We start from the raw sequence: 19,965 nt of genomic DNA on the forward strand, positions 1-19,965 counted from the left end.
GCATGACCCTCCGCATTTGACTGAACCCAACAATAATCTGCTGAAGCTCGAATGCAGTGCTGACGGTCCATGGCCGTTGGCTTCCCCCTGCTCTCAGTCAGGGCCGGCCTTAGGTGTTCAGGCGCCCTGTGCGAGCTAACCTTGTGGCGCCCCCCCAAAAAAAAAAAAAAAACACTGCTTGTTGCTGGCATCATGGCATAGGCTGGCTGACTATCCAACCAAGTAGTTACCAGCCCACACACCCCAAAGGCCGGTGTAATGTTATACTTCCCTACTTCGTGAGATTTCCCTACCCTCGTCACTTCCAGTCGCATCGGACATGACGTGAGGAGGTGTGCAGCGCCGCGCAGGCGCACAACGACAGGTTAGGGAAGTTTCACAGCAGAGTGCGCATGCGCCAGGAGCCTCACCAGCGGTTAGGGAAGGGAAAAATTACGTACGGGCCAGTGCTTTTTCCCTACCCTAACCGCTGGTGAGGCTCCCAGCGCATGCGCAGTGTCGGCCGGTGTCCAGCTGAGAACATCCATCCGATCACCGCACCTGTGCACTGGCCCATAATTTTTCCCTACCCTAACCGCCGGCGAGGCTCCCAGCGCATGCGCACTCTGCTGTGAAATTTCCCTAACCCATCGTTGTGCGCAGTGAGCCCCCCCAATATAATAAACATTGGTGGCGCAGTGCGCCCCCCAATATAATAAACATTGGTGGCGCAGTGCGCCCCCCCAATATAATAAACATTGGTGGCGCAGTGCGCCCCCCCAATATAATAAACATTGGTGGCGCAGTGCGCCCCCCCAACACCCCAGTATAATAAACATTGGTGGCGCAGTGCGCCCCCCCAATATAATAAACATTGGTGGCGCAGTGCACCCCCCCAACACCCCAGTATAATAAACATTGGTGGCGCAGTGCGCCCCCCCCAATATAATAAACATTGGTGGCGCAGTGCGCCCCCCCAATATAATAAACATTGGTGGCGCAGTGCACCCCCCCAACACGCCAGTATAATAAACATTGGTGGCGCAGTGCGCCCCCCCCAATATAATAAACATTGGTGGCGCAGTGCGCCCCCCCCCCCAATATAATAAACATTGGTGGCGCAGTGCGCCCCCCCCAATATAATAAACATTGGTGGCGCAGTGCGCCCCCCCTCAATATAATAAACATTGGTGGCGCAGTGCGCCCCCCCAACACCCCAGTATAATAAACATTGGTGGCGCAGTGCGCCCCCCCAGTATAATAAACATTGGTGGCGCAGTGCGCCCCCCCAACACCCCAGTATAATAAACATTGGTGGCGCAGTGCGCCCCCCCCAATATAATAAACATTGGTGGCGCAGTGCGCCCCCCCCCAATATAATAAACATTGGTGGTGCAGTGCGCCCCCCCTCAATATAATAAACATTGGTGGCGCAGTGGGCAGTGCCAATGAGGGTTAAAAAATAATTAACTCACCTCCTCCAATTGATCGTCTTCTGTTCTTTCTTCATGACCTGTCAAAGGACCTGTGGTGACATCACTGTGCTCATCACATAATCCATCACCATGGTAATGGGTCATGTGATGAGCTCAGTGACGTCACCACAGGTCCTGAAGAAAACAGGAGACCGGCAGCTATGCGATCAACTGGAGGAGGTGAGTTAATTTTTTTTAATTATTTTTTAACCCTCACTGGCACTTCCCACTGTGCCACCAATGTTTCTTATACTGGGGTGTTGGGGGGGGGGGGGGGGCCGCACTGTGCCACCGTTTCTTATACTGGGGTGTTGGGGGGGGGCCGCACTGTGCCACAGTTTCTTATACTGGGGTGTTGGGGGGGGGGGGGGCCGCACTGTGCCACCGTTTCTTATACTGGGGTGTTGGGGGGGGGGGGGGGGGGCCGCACTGTGCCACCGTTTCTTATACTAGAGTGTTGGGGGGGGGGGGCGCACTGTGCCACCAACGTTTCTTATACAAATACAGGAGGCGGGTGCTGGAATCAAATAGCCGGCACCCGACCTCTGTGACAGGGAGCTGCGATCAGCGGCAGTTAACCCCTCAGGTACCGCACCTGAAGGGTTAACTCAACTGCAGCTGATCGCAGCTCCCTGTCACAGAGGTCGGGTGCCGGCTATTTGATTCCAGCACCCGCCTCCTGAATTTGTATTTCAGGTCAGTTTTTTTCATTGGTGGCGCAGTGGCCACAGCCCCTCCCCTCCCCTCCTCCTCCTGCCTCTCTTCTTATTGGCAGCGGCGGGGGCAGCAGGCAGGTCAGACAGGGGAGATGGAGGGGGCGCCCCGAGGGAGAACACAAGTGCAGCCTCGCCTGCCGCAGATTACATTGCGAGCTGTCGGCCGCCCAGCGCCCCTGTTACTATGGCGCCCTGTGCGGCCGCACAGCCCGCACACCCCAAAGGCCGGCCCTGCTCTCAGTGGCCACAGGCGCCAATAGTCACCTCTCCTGCAATGCTTTCCATGTAGCTGTCAGTGCCCACCTCCTGCCTGTGTCTGCTCTGGTCCCGTCCTTTCTTCTGTCTGCTAGTTTTTGCTTGCTAAGTCTGTCCCAGGCAATGGTTGCATGCGCTTGTCTATTTTAGGTGCTTCCCCTGTGGGAGGGTGCCTGAGCACAGGTCTTACCTAGTCCAGTCCTGCAAAGGTGTGCTATTACCTATGTTTGTTTTCTGGATTTGCACTGTGCTGCCTGGCCTGACCACTGTCTGACTCCCATATTGACATGTGTTACTTGCCCTAACTTATTGTCAAAATAACAGATCAAACTAATTTTTCCTGCCCTGACCTCAGCCTGTCCACTGACTATCTGTTTGGTGCCACGCACCAATGTGTGGACCAACCTGGATCAGTCATCACTAAACAGAAAACAGTTCAAGAGGTAGCAGAGAAAAGATCCCTGTACAAGGGTGAATAATAGGGGAGCTACTTAGGGTCCATTCACACATCCGTAGTGTATTGCGGATCTGCAAATTGTGGATCCGCAATACACCCGGCCGGCACCCCCATAGAACTGCCTATTCTTGTCCGCAATTGCGGACAAGAATAGTATGTGTTCTATTTTTTTTCCGGAGCCGCGAACCGTAAGATCGGGGGTGCGCTGTGTGCTGTCCGCATCCATTCCTGCCCCATAGAAAATGAATGGGTCCGCATCCGTTCCGCAATTTGCGGAACGGATGCAGACCCATTCTACAGACGTGTGAATGGAGCCTTAGATAATGACATTAGAAATAGCTCTAAGTCAAATCAGTTTAGTGGCACGGTGGGTCCACACCTACTTTGTGACGTGCAGATATCGAGGACCACAAATATTGAATGTATTGGATTTCAACATGCTTTATTACCAGATGAGGTAAGCCTTTGTCACAGGGGTCTGGTAGCGGGTTATTCCCTTCTCCCTACTGAAATAAACATGCTTGCTCACCCTAGCTGCATTTTTATGAGGAAGTCAGGGAAAAAAACTGTCGGCCAAATGCAGTGGCCAGGTTTGAGGTGGCTCCAACACTATGCTGAGTCCTCCTGACACTGTTTAGATGTACCACGTATTGCTGCCCTCCAGAAGGGATATTAAGGTGTGGTGCACCCCAATGGAAAATAAGTCCGGAGCTGGCTTCTCCAGTCTCCTCCCTGGAAGAAGAAGGTTTCGTACTGAGGAAACGCCTGAGCTGAACTATCTCCCTGTCTCTCAGAAGGCTGGTGCCCTGGTCAAAGGACTGGTAACCCAGGGACTGCGTATCTCCATTTTGGAGTCTTGTGCAGTCTGGCAGAGTTTGCTTACTTGTGCAGTCTGGCAGAGCCTCTTCTACTAAACATTGATCCGTATTTGAAGATAACTAAGCACTCTGACTGCTCTCCTTTTATACAGTTCCTAACTGAACTAAAACCTTCTAGTGGAAAGGGTAGAGTGGGGAAGTGTAGCCTAATGGAAGCATTGTTGCAATTTCAGTCTGCTATAAACTTGTGTTGCGCTGTAATACAAGTCAATGGGGATGACTGAGCAGTCTTCAGACATAAACAACAATCTAGACAGAGCTAAGCTAGACAGTCAAAAGGTCACTGTTTTCCCTCCAAAGCTTAGCTCTACATATTCTATTATAGATTTAGGTTACTTTCAAATCTGCATTTTTTATTCAGGATCGGCAGAGGATCTCAAAACCTGAATAAAATGAATCAGTTTAATTTAATACAACTATAAATTCATTCCATTTCATATGCGGTTGTATTAAAACGAAATGGAACAAACTGGCATTGTAAGTCAATGGATGATGGATCCGTTTTATTTTAGTAACGAAAAAAAACTGGATCCGGCACCATTAACTTACATTGATTTTCATGCCTGATCTGTTTTTTTTTCCATTTCATAGACCGGATAGAAAACTGCAGCGATATTGTGTCCGTTCGCAAAACGCAACTGATGCATCCTGATCAGTTTTATCCCCATTGACAATGAATGGGGGAAAAGCATAGGTAGAAAGTCAAAAACTTATGACCACTTTTAGCCATCTTACTGTTGCCTTAGGACCTGTACATCTGAGCACTATACCCTATCATTATGTAAGATCCCAAAGACAACAAAGGTAAAATGCCACTTTAAGCTTTATTAGCACAACATAGGACAACAACCCCTTTAACGTTACAAGCCATTGCATTACAGCAGCTGTTCTGTTACACCATCACAATGTTACAGCTCTATTTACCTAAAATTAAGAGGCAGATTTTTAAAAATGTTGGCTGATTTAACTATTTTCTTGAGCTATTTGTTTTTGTGTTAATATATATGTATGAACCATTCTCTACAGTGCAAAGTAGGATGGGCTGGTAATGGACTAATCTGCGCAAAAGATACAGACATTGATGGATTTCCAGATGAAAAACTGCGATGTTCTGATCTGAGATGCAAAAAGGTAAATTAATAATAAATAATACCATAAACTGTAAAGAAAAATATTGTTGCACCCAAGCTTCATTATGTGGCCAGCCTCTCCCTGGCTGTTTTGACAGGGCCAGGCAGTGGCAAAGCAGCAAGTGAGGGGCTGGCCACAAATGAGTCGAGCTTGGGTGCAACAAGAGCAATGCTGATGCCCCACATTGCACCAAAGGTCTAATTTGCATATTAAAAAAGTATAACTCTGGAACGGAGCTTTTGATTGTGAGGTCGTTGGTGACAGATTCACTTTAATTATGTAGTATGTAGAGAATATGATGAAATAGTAATGAGTTCTTGACAATCTATGTCTAGTCACTTTATTATACTTTATACTATTGATATATAATTAGATTTTTTTTTTTTGTTACCCCCTTCCTGACCATCCCACATAAATTTGCTCCAGCATTCGGGCATTTAAAAATAGCGCTCACATGCGAGTGGAGCAGGCGCCATAGCTGCTGGGTGGCACCTGGGACTAATGTATGAGATCGACCATGTAGTGTGCGGCAGCCTCTGTAATCAGGAGTAAATAAACTTTGGAGTAATGATTGTTTGCTATAGTTCCCTAGGACTATTAAAAAGTGTAAAAAAAAGTTTTAAAAAATATTTAAAAAAAAAATTGAAAAATTTTAATCACCCACTTTCCCCAAAATTAAAATAAAATTACATAAATAATTAAAAAAAATAACCTCATGGCAAACGTCAAAACAGAAAAAAAGGCAAAATGGCCAATTCACAGTTTTTTGGTCGCTTCACCTGCCACAAAGAAATTCATAAAAATTTATCAAAATTCATACACAACCCAGAATGATATCAATGAAAAGTACAGATTGCCCCGCAAAAAATGCGTCCTCACACAGCTCCATATAGCCCCCAAGTTATGGGGATCAGACTATGGCAATGCAAGTAAAAAATCCTTATTCAGTTTTAAATTTTTTCAGTATTAAAATGAATGAAAAACTATACATATGTGGCATTGTTGTAATTGTACTGACCCAGAGAATAAAATTAACAGGTAGGTTTTACCACATAGGAAATTATGTAAAAAAAAAAAAAAATAATGTGGAGGAATGGTGTGGTTTTTTTTATAATTCCACCCCATTTAGAATTTTTTCCCTACTTCCCACCACATTGTAAGCAAACTTAAATGGTGCCATTAGTAAGTGCATCTTGTCCTGCAAAAAACAAACCCTCATGTAAATGAAAAAAATCAAAAAAATCATGACTTTAGAAAGGCAGGGAGTAAAAAACAAAAACGAAAAAACTGAAAATCAGCTGGGTTGAAGATAAAATTGCAATTAGTGGCACAAAGTTTTTTTTAAATGTCACATAATATCGGTATAAACAATACCATAACACCCCAAAAAGAAATTGTATCAACATGAACATATAATTGGAGCAATGTATCATTATATCTCTCTATTAATTCCAAATTGCCACTAGGCATGGAACAGCCTACTTTAATAACACATAAAAGTTAGACAGCAGAAAGAGAAAAAAAAAGTACAAAACAAGGGGAAGGGGTATTGGATGATGGAACAAAATGGGGACAAGCATGGCATACTGCCTCCTTCAAGCATGTATGTATCAGCAAGTGGCCAGGTATTTGTCCCAGAATCAGGTTATCTAAGTAACCATGAGGGGAATACAATAAAAATTTTTATGAACTGAACTTTTTCCCCCTTTTTTTTAGGACAACTGTGTGACAGTGCCTAATTCTGGTCAGGAAGATGCTGATAGAGATGGTATTGGGGATGCTTGTGATGATGATGCTGATGGTGATGGTATTCAGAATGTACAGGTTAGTAGGGTTATTCAGAATGCAAAACTAGACTTCTATTAAAAGTATGAGGTACAAAATGAAAATCCTCACTACATATTATATGAATCTTTTCAGTAGTCTCACAGTTACGACATGTAGCTTCAGCTTGATGGCAGGCATGCATAGTTCCAGTACTAGCCGTTATAGGAGACTGTAATGGGGAACAGATGTGAGAGGATCAGCAATGAGGAAGCACAATATGAAATGCACAAGATGGGGGGGGGGGTCTTGCCCTTTAGCAGCCAATGGAATATAGGGGAGGAGAACAGCCTGAAATAGATGTCAACAATACAAGGTGGGAACTGTAGTCTGCAATCTACATGGACTGCAGCTGATGCCAAGCCCACTCTCGCTGCACGGAGAAGGTGCACATAGAGAGCAAGAGGGTGTCAAAAAAAGCATTCTACATGTATAGGATGTTAGTATTAGTGTTGTACTGTTCTGTGTGTATAGTAACCCTGCTGCCTTAGTACACTTTTCTCTTCTGAATGACAGAATATTTTAATTTATGTATGCTTCATATTATACAGTATATTGTGTACCTGAAAGCAGCATCAATACTACTGCTAATTATTTTATAGCAGGTATGGCAAACTGGTCTCCCCTCTCAAAGATGTTTGTTGCAGTTTAGGCATGGAAGCCAGCATATCTCAGAATTAAAGAGCATTTGTCAGCTTGATCAACTTTTTTAAACCACGCATGCTTCCTGGTAGGATTGGTCATGCTGTTAAAAAGAATACCTTTGTTATGTCTGTAGGTAAAACCGTTGCTGAGATATGAACATTTTTATGCAAATGAGCTGCTTTGAGCACCAAGCGCTGACTGAGCACCTTGGAGCACTGCTCATGTAACAGCCCTCTGAACTAGGCACTCCTCCCTCACCCTTGATTGACTGGGCTAGACAATCAAGCAAGGGGGCGTGGGGGGTGCTCAGAGCAGAGAGGTGTTACAAGAGTGATGCTGTAAGGGCTCAGGCTGGCTGTCATGGTCTTACCTGCTTGCTGCTCTCCTTCGTTTGACATGTGCTGGCGGCCATCTTGGTTTCTGGGTTTCTTGTAGCCTTCCACCCTGCGGCTCCTCCTTCCCCTGGGAGGAGCTGGATGCCTAGCTCATATATATAGGAGGTCTGTGGCTTCAGTTCCTTGCTTGGTCCTCTTGTGTTCACATGCTTCTAAGACTGCTGCTGCTTCTGGTTCCTGATCCTGGCTTCGTCTGACTACCCTGCTGGTTCCTGATCCTGGCTTCGTCTGACTACCCTGCTGGTTCCTGATCCTGGCTTCGTCTGACTACCCTACTGGTTCCTGATCCTGGCTTCGTCTGACTACCCTTCTGGTTCCTGACCTCTGGCTTCGCAAAGACTCTGCTCGGTTTCACCATCCGTTTGGACTTTTGCTTTACAGCTTTATTTTCAATAAAGCCTTCTATTTTCACTTATCTCTTGTTGTACGTCTGGTTCATGGTTCCGTGACATTAGGACCAAGCCATGAATTCTGACGGTACAGGGCCATCCTCGATACCCACGCTGGTTGCCAGACTTGATCAGCAGGATCACCTGTTGGGTCGGTTCGCTGTGGCGTTGCAAACCCTGCTTGAACGCACGGCTCATTTCGCTCCCGTTGCCGATGGGTCGGTTGTCGCTCCTGGGCTCGCTCCTACTGCCGCTCCGGTTGTTGCGCCAGAGTCTACCCCGACACCTGTTGTTGCGCCTGCGGTGTTTCGGGGTATGACCGGTTCTGCCCCTCTTCCACAGCGCTTTGGGGGAGAGCCAACTCAGTGCCGAGGTTTCCTTAACCAGGTGGGCATTTATTTCGAGTTGCTGCCACATGCCTTTCCTACTGAGAGATCAAAGGTGGGCTTCTTGATCTCGCTGCTCTCGGACAAGGCCTTGGCCTGGGCCAGCCCTTTATGGGAGAACAACAATCCGGTGGTTGCCGAGTTTTCCGGTTTTGTTGCTTCTCTTCGGAAGGTATTCGATGTGCCGGCTCGTGCTGCCTCTGCTGCGAAGCTCCTTATGTCCATCAGACAGGGTTCACGATCCGTAGCTGAATACGCCATTGAGTTTCGTACCCTGGCAGCAGAGGTGGGCTGGAATAATGAGGCTCTGGTCGCTGCTTTCTCTCATGGTCTCTCGGATGCCTTGAAGGATGAGGTTGCAGCTAAGGACCTACCAGTTGAGCTCGAGTCTCTTATTTCTTTCCTGATTTTGATTGACACCAGACTCAGGGAGAGACCTTCCTTTAAGGAGAACCTGCGGAGGTCTTCTAACAGATTGGTGCCTACGTTTGCTGTCCCACCCGTGCCTCCCTCTCCTCCCACGCCTCCTGGGGATGACTTGTCTGGGGGTGAACCCATGCAGCTGGGGTTTGCTCGCCTGTCCGAGGGGGAGAGGGCACTCCGGAGACGCGAGGGCCGATGCATGTACTGTGGTCTCGGTGGGCATTTTCGGTTGGCATGTCCGAATCGTCCGGGAAACGCTCGTACCCTGAGATCCTGTCAGGGGCAGATCTTGGGTGGAGTCTCCTCGTCCCCGGTTTCCCGTGTTGACAAACCACTGATCACTGTTGTCCTCTCCTGGGTCGGGGGCTCGGTGACGACCCAGGCGTTGGTGGACTCTGGTGCTGGTGGTTTGTTCATTGATAGTGTGTTCGCTGCCGCCAATTCCATTCCTCTGCAGGCTCGAGGTTCCCCACTGGCTCTTGAGGCGATAGACGGCAGACCCCTTCTGCCGCCACACGTGACTCATGAGACCCTTCCAGTGGGGATAGCCATTGGTGCCGTTCACAGAGAGTCGGTCTGTCTCCAGGTTATTTCGTCTCCACACTACTCGGTGGTCTTGGGGTACCCCTGGCTCCAGAAGCATAATCCGACTTTCGATTGGAGATCGGTCGAGATCCTCTCGTGGTCACCGCAGTGTGGGGCTAGTTGCATCCATGGGTCTGTCAAGTTGCTGTGTACTTCCTCGGACTCTCTGTTGCCTCCTGAATACGAGGAGTACCGGGAGGTATTCGATAAGGTGCGCGCGGTTGCCCTACCTCCGCACCGCCCATACGATTTTGCCATAGAGTTACAATCTGGTGCCGTTCCTCCTCGTGGCAAAGTCTATCCACTGTCGGTAGCGGAGAATGAGGCCATGGAGGAGTACGTGAGGGAGGCGCTTTCACGCGGACACATTCGCAAATCTTCGTCCCCGGCAGGGGCTGGATTTTTCTTTGTGAAAAAGAAGGGCGGTGAGTTGAGGCCTTGCATCGATTACAGGGGTCTCAATCGCATCACGATTAAGAACGCTTACCCGATACCCTTGATTTCCGAGCTGTTCGATCGCCTTAAAGGGGCCACGGTCTTTACCAAACTCGACCTGAGGGCGGCATATAACCTGGTAAGGATCAAGGCGGGCGATGAGTGGAAGACCGCGTTTAACACCAGGACCGGTCATTACGAATCCTTGGTTATGCCCTTTGGGTTGTGCAATGCGCCCGCAGTCTTTCAGGAATTCATCAACGATGTTTTCCGTGACCTGTTGCAGCAGTGTGTGGTAGTCTATTTGGATGACATCTTGGTATATTCTGAATCCATGGAGGCCCACATTCTGGATGTCAGACGAGTGTTGCAACGGTTACGAGAGAACAAGCTGTTCGGTAAGCTTGAGAAATGCGAATTTCACCGATCCCATGTAACCTTCTTAGGTTACATCATTTCCGCTGAGGGGTTCTCCATGGATCCTGAGAAGGTTTCGGCTGTCTTACAGTGGCCCCAGCCCAGTGGTCTTCGTTCCCTGCAGCGCTTTTTGGGCTTCGCCAATTATTATCGGAAGTTCATCAGGGACTTTTCCATGCTGGCCAAGCCTCTCACGGATCTGACCAGGAAGGGCAGTAATTCCCAGGTCTGGCCGCTCGAGGCCATCCGAGCTTTTGAGGCCCTAAAGTCCGCCTTTGTGTCGGCTCCGATTCTGTCGCATCCCAACCCTGGGTTGCCCTTTGTCCTCGAGGTGGACGCGTCTGAGACGGGAGTAGGCGCCCTTCTGTCTCAGCGTAGAACACCAGAGGGTCCTCTGCTTCCTTGTGGGTTTTACTCCCGGAAACTGTCTTCCGCGGAGTGCAACTATCAGATTGGTGACAGGGAGTTATTGGCCATCGTGCAGGCCCTTAAAGAATGGAGGCACTTGCTCGAGGGTTCGGTGGTTCCGGTTCTCATCCTGACGGACCACAAGAATCTGACCTACCTTTCTGAGGCCAAGAGATTGACACCACGTCAGGCCAGATGGGCTCTGTTCTTGTCACGTTTTAATTACGTGGTCTCCTACCTACCCGGTTCCAAGAACATCAGGGCGGATGCCTTATCACGGCAGTACTCCGAGCTGTCCAGGGAGGAGTCGATTCCGACTTCGGTCATACCTCCGAATCAGATCCTGGCCGCCATTCGCACCAGCCTGACCTCTCCCCTGGGTGAGCAGATTTTGGCGGCTCAATCTGGTGCTCCCTCTGGGAGACCCAACGGCAGATGTTTTGTGCCTGAGGAGTTGCGCACTCGGTTGTTGCGAACCTACCATAACTCCAAGACCGCGGGGCATCCTGGAAAGAATCAGCTGTCCTGGGCTGTTTCACGTCTGTTCTGGTGGCCTTCCCTACGTTCCGACATCGCCGCATATGTAGCGGCATGCTCCGTTTGTGCCCAGAGTAAGTCCCCTCGGCACCTTCCGTTGGGCCTTCTGCAACCCATAGCCACCGGGGAGCGCCCATGGTCACACCTGGGGATGGATTTCATTGTGGACCTCCCTGCATCCCGAGGCCATACGGTCATTCTCATGATTGTGGATCGGTTTTCCAAAATGTGCCACTGTGTTCCTCTCAAGAAGTTACCCTCTGCACAAGAGTTGGCCACGATTTTTGCCAGGGAGGTCTTCCGGTTGCACGGTTTGCCTAAGGAGATTGTGTCGGATCGGGGGAGTCAGTTTGTGTCCAGGTTCTGGCGCGCCTTTTGCTCCCAGTTGGGGATTCATCTCTCCTTCTCCTCGGCCTACCACCCTCAGTCCAATGGGGCCGCAGAACGATCCAATCAGGCCTTGGAGCAATTCCTTCGTTGCTATGTCTCCGATCACCAAGACAATTGGGTTGACCTCCTGCCTTGGGCTGAGTTTGCCAGGAACACGGCGGTGAACTCTTCCTCTGGGACGTCTCCCTTCATGGCCAATTATGGGTTCCAACCTGCCGTGTTACCGGAGGTATTCTCTCCCCAGGATATTCCGGCTGTGGAGGATCACCTTTCCGTCCTACGTGCTTCTTGGGTACAGATCCAGAAGTCCCTTGAGGTCTCTGCGCAGCGCCAGAGACTCCAGGCTGATCGCAGACGAGCGCCTGCTCCTTCCTACCAGGTCGGAGACCGTGTATGGTTGTCCACCCGCAACCTCAACCTTCGAGTGCCCACTCCCAAGCTGGCGCCTCGCTTTGTTGGTCCCTTCCGAGTGCTTCGCAGGGTAAACCCGGTAGCCTATGGCCTTGCGCTTCCTCCTGGCATGCGGATCTCCAACGTGTTTCATGTCTCCCTGTTGAAGCCTCTGGTGTGTAATCGTTTCACTTCCTCGGTTCCTCGGCCTCGTCCGGTCCAAGTGGGCAATCGTGAGGAATATGAGGTGAGCAATATCCTGGACTCACGCCTGGTCCGCGGTCGGTTGCAGTTTTTGGTCCATTGGCGTGGTTATGGTCCAGAGGAGCGTTCCTGGGTTCCCTCCGCAGATGTCCATGCTCCTGCCTTGCTCCGAGCCTTCCACGCACGCTTCCCTCAGAAACCGTTTTGTGCTCCGCGCAGGAGGGGCCCTTGAGGGGGAGGTACTGTCATGGTCTTACCTGCTTGCTGCTCTCCTTCGTTTGACATGTGCTGGCGGCCATCTTGGTTTCTGGGTTTCTTGTAGCCTTCCACCCTGCGGCTCCTCCTTCCCCTGGGAGGAGCTGGATGCCTAGCTCATATATATAGGTCTGTGGCTTCAGTTCCTTGCTTGGTCCTCTTGTGTTCACATGCTTCTAAGACTGCTGCTGCTTCTGGTTCCTGATCCTGGCTTCGTCTGACTACCCTGCTGGTTCCTGATCCTGGCTTCGTCTGACTACCCTGCTGGTTCCTGATCCTGGCTTCGTCTGACTACCCTGCTGGTTCCTGATCCTGGCTTCGTCTGACTACCCTTCTGGTTCCTGACCTCTGGCTTCGCAAAGACTCTGCTCGGTTTCACCATCCGTTTGGACTTTTGCTTTACAGCTTTATTTTCAATAAAGCCTTCTATTTTCACTTATCTCTTCTTGTACGTCTGGTTCATGGTTCCGTGACACTGGCCCCTTGGTGCTTGAGCAAGGTCATTTTCATATTACTAAAAATGCATATATCTCAGTAATGGTTTTATCTACAAACATAATAAAGGTATTGTTTTAATCAGCATGATCAACCCTACCAGGGAGCATGAGTTGATCATGCAGACAGATGCGCTATAAATAATGTTTTCCATCGCTATACCCAGCCTTTATGGATTAGGGATAGGACTGTATAATAAATCTCTCTAGAACGGACTATAATATTTCTGCTATTAAGTAACATGAAAGTATGAATTTCAATCTCAGTGACATCTATGTATTTGTATATACTGATGAGTAAACAAGCTTTCCATTGCAGGATAATTGTGTCTACTTTCCTAATGTGGATCAAAGAAATGTTGATCAAGACAACTTTGGTGATGCCTGTGATAACTGCCGCAACATCAAGAATGATGATCAGAAAGACACTGACCGGGATGGGAAGGGAGATGTCTGTGATGATGACATGGATGGAGATAGTACGTTTTAGTTGTTACTTAAATCATAGTGCAAATCAATGTGGAAATTGTATGGAACCGCTAAACTCATTGGTGCAGATTTACTGACTACATTTTACGATGTTTCCTATTCTTCAATATGATGTTTTGGAAAGAAGTATGTATTTCATGAAGAGTTTGATGGGGACCTGGGGTTGGGAACTGTTTCAAATAGATTAAGAAACTGTGGGAGGATCGCCATTTCAGACCCTTTTACTTTTTCACATTTTGTTATGTTGTGGGCCTTGTGCTAAAATAAAAAATACCCCCCCCCCCCCCCCCCCCCATCAATCTGAATATGAACTCAATACCCAGTAATGAGAAAGTGAAAACTGAATTTCAGCAATTTTGCAAATTCATTAATAAGGAAAAATAAAAATTTTGTATTCAGATCTTTTGCTGTGACACCTTAAATTTAGCTCTGGGGGTCCCTCCTCAGTAAATGGACACATAAATGCCCACCTAGAGTTTGCAAAAAAGCATATACTGTAAAGGACTCTCAGACTGTTATAAACAAGATTCTATGGTCTCATGAAACAAAGATTAAAATTTTCGGTCTCAATTATAAGCGTCATGTTTGGAGTGCTCTGGACCTCAGACTGGGCTGAAGGTTCACCTTCCAACAAGAAAATCGCCCTAAGCACACAGCCAAGACAACACAGGAGTGGCTTAGGGACAACTCTGTGAATGTCCTTGAGTGGACCAGTTAGAGCCGTGACTTAAAACCAATAGAACACCTCTGGAGAAACCTGAAAATGGCTGTCGACCAACGCTCCCCATCCAACCTGACAGAGCTTGAGAGAGTCTGCATAGAAGAATGGCAGAAAATTCCGAAATCCAGGTGTGAAAGTCTTGTGGTATCATACCCAAGAAGACTGGAGGCTGCAATCACTGCCAAAGGTGCTTCAATTAAATCCTGAGTAAAGCATCTGAATACTTGTTATTTCAATGCACGATTTTAGATTTTCCTTTTCAATAAATTAGCAAAGATTTTGAACATTCTGTTTTCACTTTCTGATTATGGGGTATAGAGTGTGGATTGATGGGGAAAAACTAGAATTTTTTTTTATTTTAGCTCAAGGCCGCAACATAACAAAGTGTGAAAAAAGTGAAAGGGTCTGAAGACGTTCAGAATACATTGTAAACTGCTGAGATTAATCCCAAGATAGTCAACACTCAAGGTTTACCAAGGTTAATGCTAATTCAATGGGTAACATGTCATTTAAATTACGTTTATAATTCAATAGTCTGCCAGATGTTTGTATTAACTTGTGGAGATTCAGGAGAGAGCAAGGGTTGACTAACTGACTAACTGAAAGAAGTGCATCATCTGTACAGTATACAATGCTATTTTCAATGCATGAATCTCCATACCTTGTATTTTAGAAGGCTGACATATTGCTGCAGATAAGGGCTTGATACAAAGGGCAAAAGGTACAGTGGCAACCTTGACATGTCCCATTATAAATCAATTAAATATTTATTCAGACCAATGATTAAGGCATCAAAGAAGTAAAAAATACAAATACAAAGGAAGTCGTCATAGGTAAAATTGAAATAATTCCAACTTAATAGAGTGTTCTGATGATCAGCAGACCAGTTTGGCCATCCTTCTTGACATTGAGGCTGAAAAGGAAACTCCAATGGTATGAGATGTCATATTCAACCAGTACAGCTGTAGTGTAATGCAAAGCAGGTCAGAGAAAAGTTTAAAAACATTCCCATTGAGCCATACTATCTTCTTTTAGAGCAAAGTCAGTAGATCAGAAAATAATGCTGTGGAGCTGCAAGCTAGTTCCTTTTGGCTTTAGTAACCTGTTAGTATGGTCCAGTTTTATAGAGGGTTCCCTGAATTCAGCCCAAGATTTGATTCAAGCATTTTGAAATCTGCCAGTATTCTGGCTATGAATTACGTACTGATTCCTGATGAGATACCATCAGTATTGTTATGAGTAGAGATGAACGAATCGAAGTTGATGAAGTGGAATTCGATCCGAATTTCAGGAAAAAAGCAATTTGCTCCGAATTTTCTCACGCTTCGTGGGAACGAATAAAATTTTTTCCTAAAATGGCTGCTGCACGTGTTAGGACATGGAGCAAGGAATTCTGGGAATGAGGGATCACCCACAATGCCATGCATGCAGCCAATCAGCAGCCAGCCCTGTGATGTCACAGCCCTATAAATAGCCTCAGCCATATTGGATTCAACCATTTTCCAGTGTACATAGTGCAGGGAGAGATGTCAGCAGGTGCTAGGGACAGTGGTAGAAAAGACTTAAAAACTTTTATTTTGGTGTATAGAAGTTCAGGGAAAGGATAGGGAGGAATCATTCCACAGTTTTGAAGCAGAACAGGGTTCAGTAGTGGAATTTACAGCCTGGGTAATAGGAACAATCCTATTAGGCTGGGTTCACACGGGCGAGATTTCCGTGCGGGTGCAATGCGGGAGGTGAACGCATTGCACCCGCACTGAATCCTGACCCATTCATTTCTATCGGTGATTTTCACAAATCACTTGTGCGTTTGGTGAAAATCGCAGCATGCTCTATATTGTGCGTTTTTCACGCAACGCAGGCCTTATAGAAGTGAATGTGGCTGCGTGAAAATCGTAAGCATCCGCAAGCAAGCGCGGATGCGGTGCGATTTTCATGCATGGTTGCTAAGATGAAAGTCTATTCACTGTATTATTTTCCCTTATAACATGTTTATAAGTGAAAATAATAGCATTCTTTAATACAGAATGCTTAGTAGAAGTTCAATTGAGGGTTAAAAAATAAAAAATAAATTAACTCACCTCCTCCTCTTGATCTTGTAGTTGCCGATCTCTTCTTACTTCTTTAATCATGAGCTGCCGGCTAAAGGACCTGTGGTGACGTCATATCACATGGCCCAATCACATGATCCATCACTGTGGTGATGGATCATGTGATTGGACCATGTGATGAGCTCAGTGACGTCACCACAGGTCCTTTGACAGGTCCTGAGGAAAGAACAGGAGACCGGCAGCTTTGCGATCAATTGGAGGAGGTGAGTTAATTTTATTTTTATTTTTTAACCCTCAATTGAACTTCTACTAAGCATTCTGTATTAAAGAATGCTATTATTTTCCCTTATAACCATGTTATAAGGGGAAATAATAAAATCTACACTGCAACTAACTCAAACTCGAACTTCATTGAAGAAGTTCGGGTCTGGGTACCACATTCAGTTTTTTTTTGCGTACCTACTCAGTTTTTTTTTGCGTACCTACTCGCGCGGGTTTGCCGCAATGCACCCAGGACGCATCCTGAGCCAAAACGTGACGCCCGTGTGAACCCAGCCTTACACCTTGCTGCACTGACTGCGGATCCAAATTGCCATTATACAGCTCTGTAATTCCAGCAAACCGTTCTTGTTATTGGGGTGCAAGTGCTGTTTGATACAGCCATTAACAGGGTTTATTACAAGGAAATATTTCTATGTCTTATTTGCCCTTGTGCGGTAGAGTTATATGTTCTAAAGCATTTTTTGCCTTGTGTTAGTGGGAAAAAGGGCTTATTAGCTGTTGTGTGAGAAAATTACAGCCTTTTTTGTCGTGTATTAGTGGCAAAAAAATATATATTATTTGTCCTTCAGCGATGCAGTTATATGTTCTAAAACCCTTTTTGGTGTGTATTAGTGGCAAAAAAATATATATTAATTGCCGTTATGCGGTTCAGTTATATGTTCTAAAGCCCTTTTTGTCATGTATTAGTGGCAAAAGAAAAATATATTTGCCGTTCAGCGGTTATATGTTCTAAAGCTCTTTTTCATGTGTAGTAGTGGAAAAAAGTAAGGGCCTATTTGCCATTTAGCGGTGCAGTTAAAGTATATCTTCTAAAGTCCTTTTTGGCGTGTATTAGTGGCAAAAAAATGATTTGCCATTCAGCGGTGCAGTTATATGCTCTAAAGCCTTTTGTGGTGTGTATAAGTGGAAAAAATAAGGGCCTATTTGCCGGTTAGCGGTGCAGTTATATGTTCTAAAGCCCTTTTGGTGTCTATTAGTGGCAAAAAAATATATATTATTTGCCGTTCTGCGGTGTAGTTGTATGTTCTAAAGCCCTTTTTTCGGCTTGTATTAATGGCAAAAAAATATACATTATTTGCCGTTCAGCGGTGCAGTTATATGTTCTAAAGCCTTTTGTGGCATGTATAAGTGGCACAAAAAAAAGTAATTGCCATTGTGTGGTGAAGTGAGAAAATTACAGCCCTTTTTGGCATGTATTAGTGGCAAAAAATATATATTATTTGCCCTTCAGCGATCCAGTGGTATGTTCTAAAGCCCTTTTTGGCATGTATTAGTGGCAAAAAAATATATATTTGCCGTTATGTCGTGCAGTTATATGTTCTAAAGCCCTTTTTGTCATGTATTAGTGGCAAAAGAAAAATATATTTGCCGTTCAGCGGTGCAGTTACAGTATATGTTCTAAAGTCCTTTTTGGCGTGTATTAGAGTTGTTGCGGGTATCGAAATTTCGATACCCAATCAATACTTTTGTCCTGGTATCGATACGATACCGGCATTTCCGGATTTCCATTTTTTCGATACTGGGCTGAGCTGCTGCACAGTCTAGTATCTCAGAACATGAGCGTGCTGCTGTCAGTGCACTTATGTTCCTTCAGCAGCACAGGGGAGAAGGAAGCAGTCTCTCCCTCCCCCTGTGCCGCCGCTGCAAATAAAGAGAGAGGGGCGGGCGCACTGCACCACCAATGATAGGAGGACTTTTCATGGGTCCGGACTTTAAGTTAGCGGGCTACACAGAGGGGCGCCCAGGGATCTCCCTGCACTTACTATTATTCCTGGGCACCGCTCCGTTCACCCGCAGTGCCCCCGTTACCGTCTCCTGCTCTGTATGCTTATTACTACTATTGGAGCAATGGGCAGGAGACATCAGCTTCTCTCCTGGGCGTCTCCTTCTACCTGGCTGTAGCGCTGTCCAATTACAGTGCAGAACATCACAGGGAGAAGCAACGCCCAGGAGAGAAGCTGATGTCTCCTCCCTATTGCTCCGATAGTAGTAATTAGCATATAGAGCAGGAGACAGTAACAGGGGCACAGCGGGCGAACGGAGCGGTGCCCATGAATAATAGTAAGTGCAGTTATGCGGTGCAGTTATATGTTCTAAAGCCCTATTTGTCATGTATTAGTGGCAAAAATATATATATTATTTGCCGTTCTGCGGTGTAGTTGTATGTTCTAAAGCCCTTTTCGGCTTGTATTAATGGCAAAAAAATATACATTATTTGCCGTTCAGTGGTGCAGTTATATGTTCTAAAGACTTTTGTTGCGTGTATAAGTGGAAAAAAGTAAGGGCCTATTTGCCGTTAAGCCGTGCAGTTATATGTTCTAAAGCTTTCTTTGGCCTGAGCTCCCAGTGTCATCTAGCAGTCGTGTCTTGACCAGCAACCCAGCGGTTCTTGAATGGTTGACTTGGTCATCCACTTCGTCCCAAGTGACATCAGACCAGCCAAGAGTCGGTGGGTTTGTCAGACACAACCCTTAGTTGGCATGGCCCGGGAGCAGGCCCTGTGCCCTCACCTGTCCTCAACCTGCCTCTATTCTTTTCTGTTCCCTCAGCCAGACAATTATTATATGCTGTGGGCTCAGCTCCACTATTCAGAGAGGACGAGCTACTAGAGGACAGTCAGTAGCTACTGCCCAGCAAAGATCTGGAGGAGACATTCCTCCGGTAGGCGGGCAAGTAGTGATGAGGAGAGTGGCGTGGGAGCTGGTGTTGTGATCGGTCAGAGACCGTTGAGGAGGACATCAGTGACGTGCAGACAGTACTCGATGATGTAGCTGATCGCACTTGGGAGCCGGGTGAATTAGGGGCTTCATAATCATCAGGAGAAGAGGGTGGCAGCTTGGCAGCGGTGGAGCCAGCAAGTTGCTAGCGTGGCCGGGAGTCAGCAGGGTGGCTGCAGTGGGAGGTCGGGAGCCAAACGTGCCCGGGTTAGACCATCCGCTTCGCAGGAGCCTACCTGCCCGGAAAGTAGTGGTGCAAGGGTTCACGGAAGCAGCGTCGGTAGCAGTCAGTCAGTGCGGAGTGTTGGGGGTAAAATCACCTACTCGGCGGTGTTGCAGTTTTTTGTTAAGCCGCCGGAGGAAGTGAACATGGCCATTTGTAGAATCTGTGGTCAGAAGGTGGCCAGGGTGCCAATGTTCAACATGTATGCGTCAATATATGCAGTGTCACCATAAAGTGGCCTGGGAGAACCATGGCTCCGATGTGGTGGTCCAGCCTGCCGCAGCAACATCCAGGCCCCTCTTGATCTCTTTTAGTGAACTCACCATCATCACCTCCTCAGGCAGAGAGTTCCATAGTCTCACTGCTCTTACCATAAAGAATCCTCTTCTATGTTTGTGTGGAAACCTTCTTTCC

The 19,965-nt window shown here is 47.0% G+C and overlaps 1 protein-coding gene across 1 annotated transcript in view; it reads left to right on the forward strand.

Annotated features, from left to right (window-relative positions):
• The window catches only part of LOC120991617 (cartilage oligomeric matrix protein), a 156,189-nt gene that overhangs the window by 63,389 nt on the left and 72,835 nt on the right, over nucleotides 1–19,965 (forward strand). The window contains exons 8-10 of the mRNA XM_040420417.1: nucleotides 4,787–4,891; nucleotides 6,608–6,715; nucleotides 13,388–13,547. Of these exons, the coding sequence (XP_040276351.1) occupies nucleotides 4,787–4,891; nucleotides 6,608–6,715; nucleotides 13,388–13,547 (373 nt within the window). The remainder of the gene's footprint in view (nucleotides 1–4,786; nucleotides 4,892–6,607; nucleotides 6,716–13,387; nucleotides 13,548–19,965) is intronic.

Source organism: Bufo bufo, chromosome 2 (assembly GCF_905171765.1).
Source record: "Bufo bufo chromosome 2, aBufBuf1.1, whole genome shotgun sequence".
Taxonomy (NCBI): Eukaryota; Metazoa; Chordata; class Amphibia; order Anura; family Bufonidae; genus Bufo; species Bufo bufo.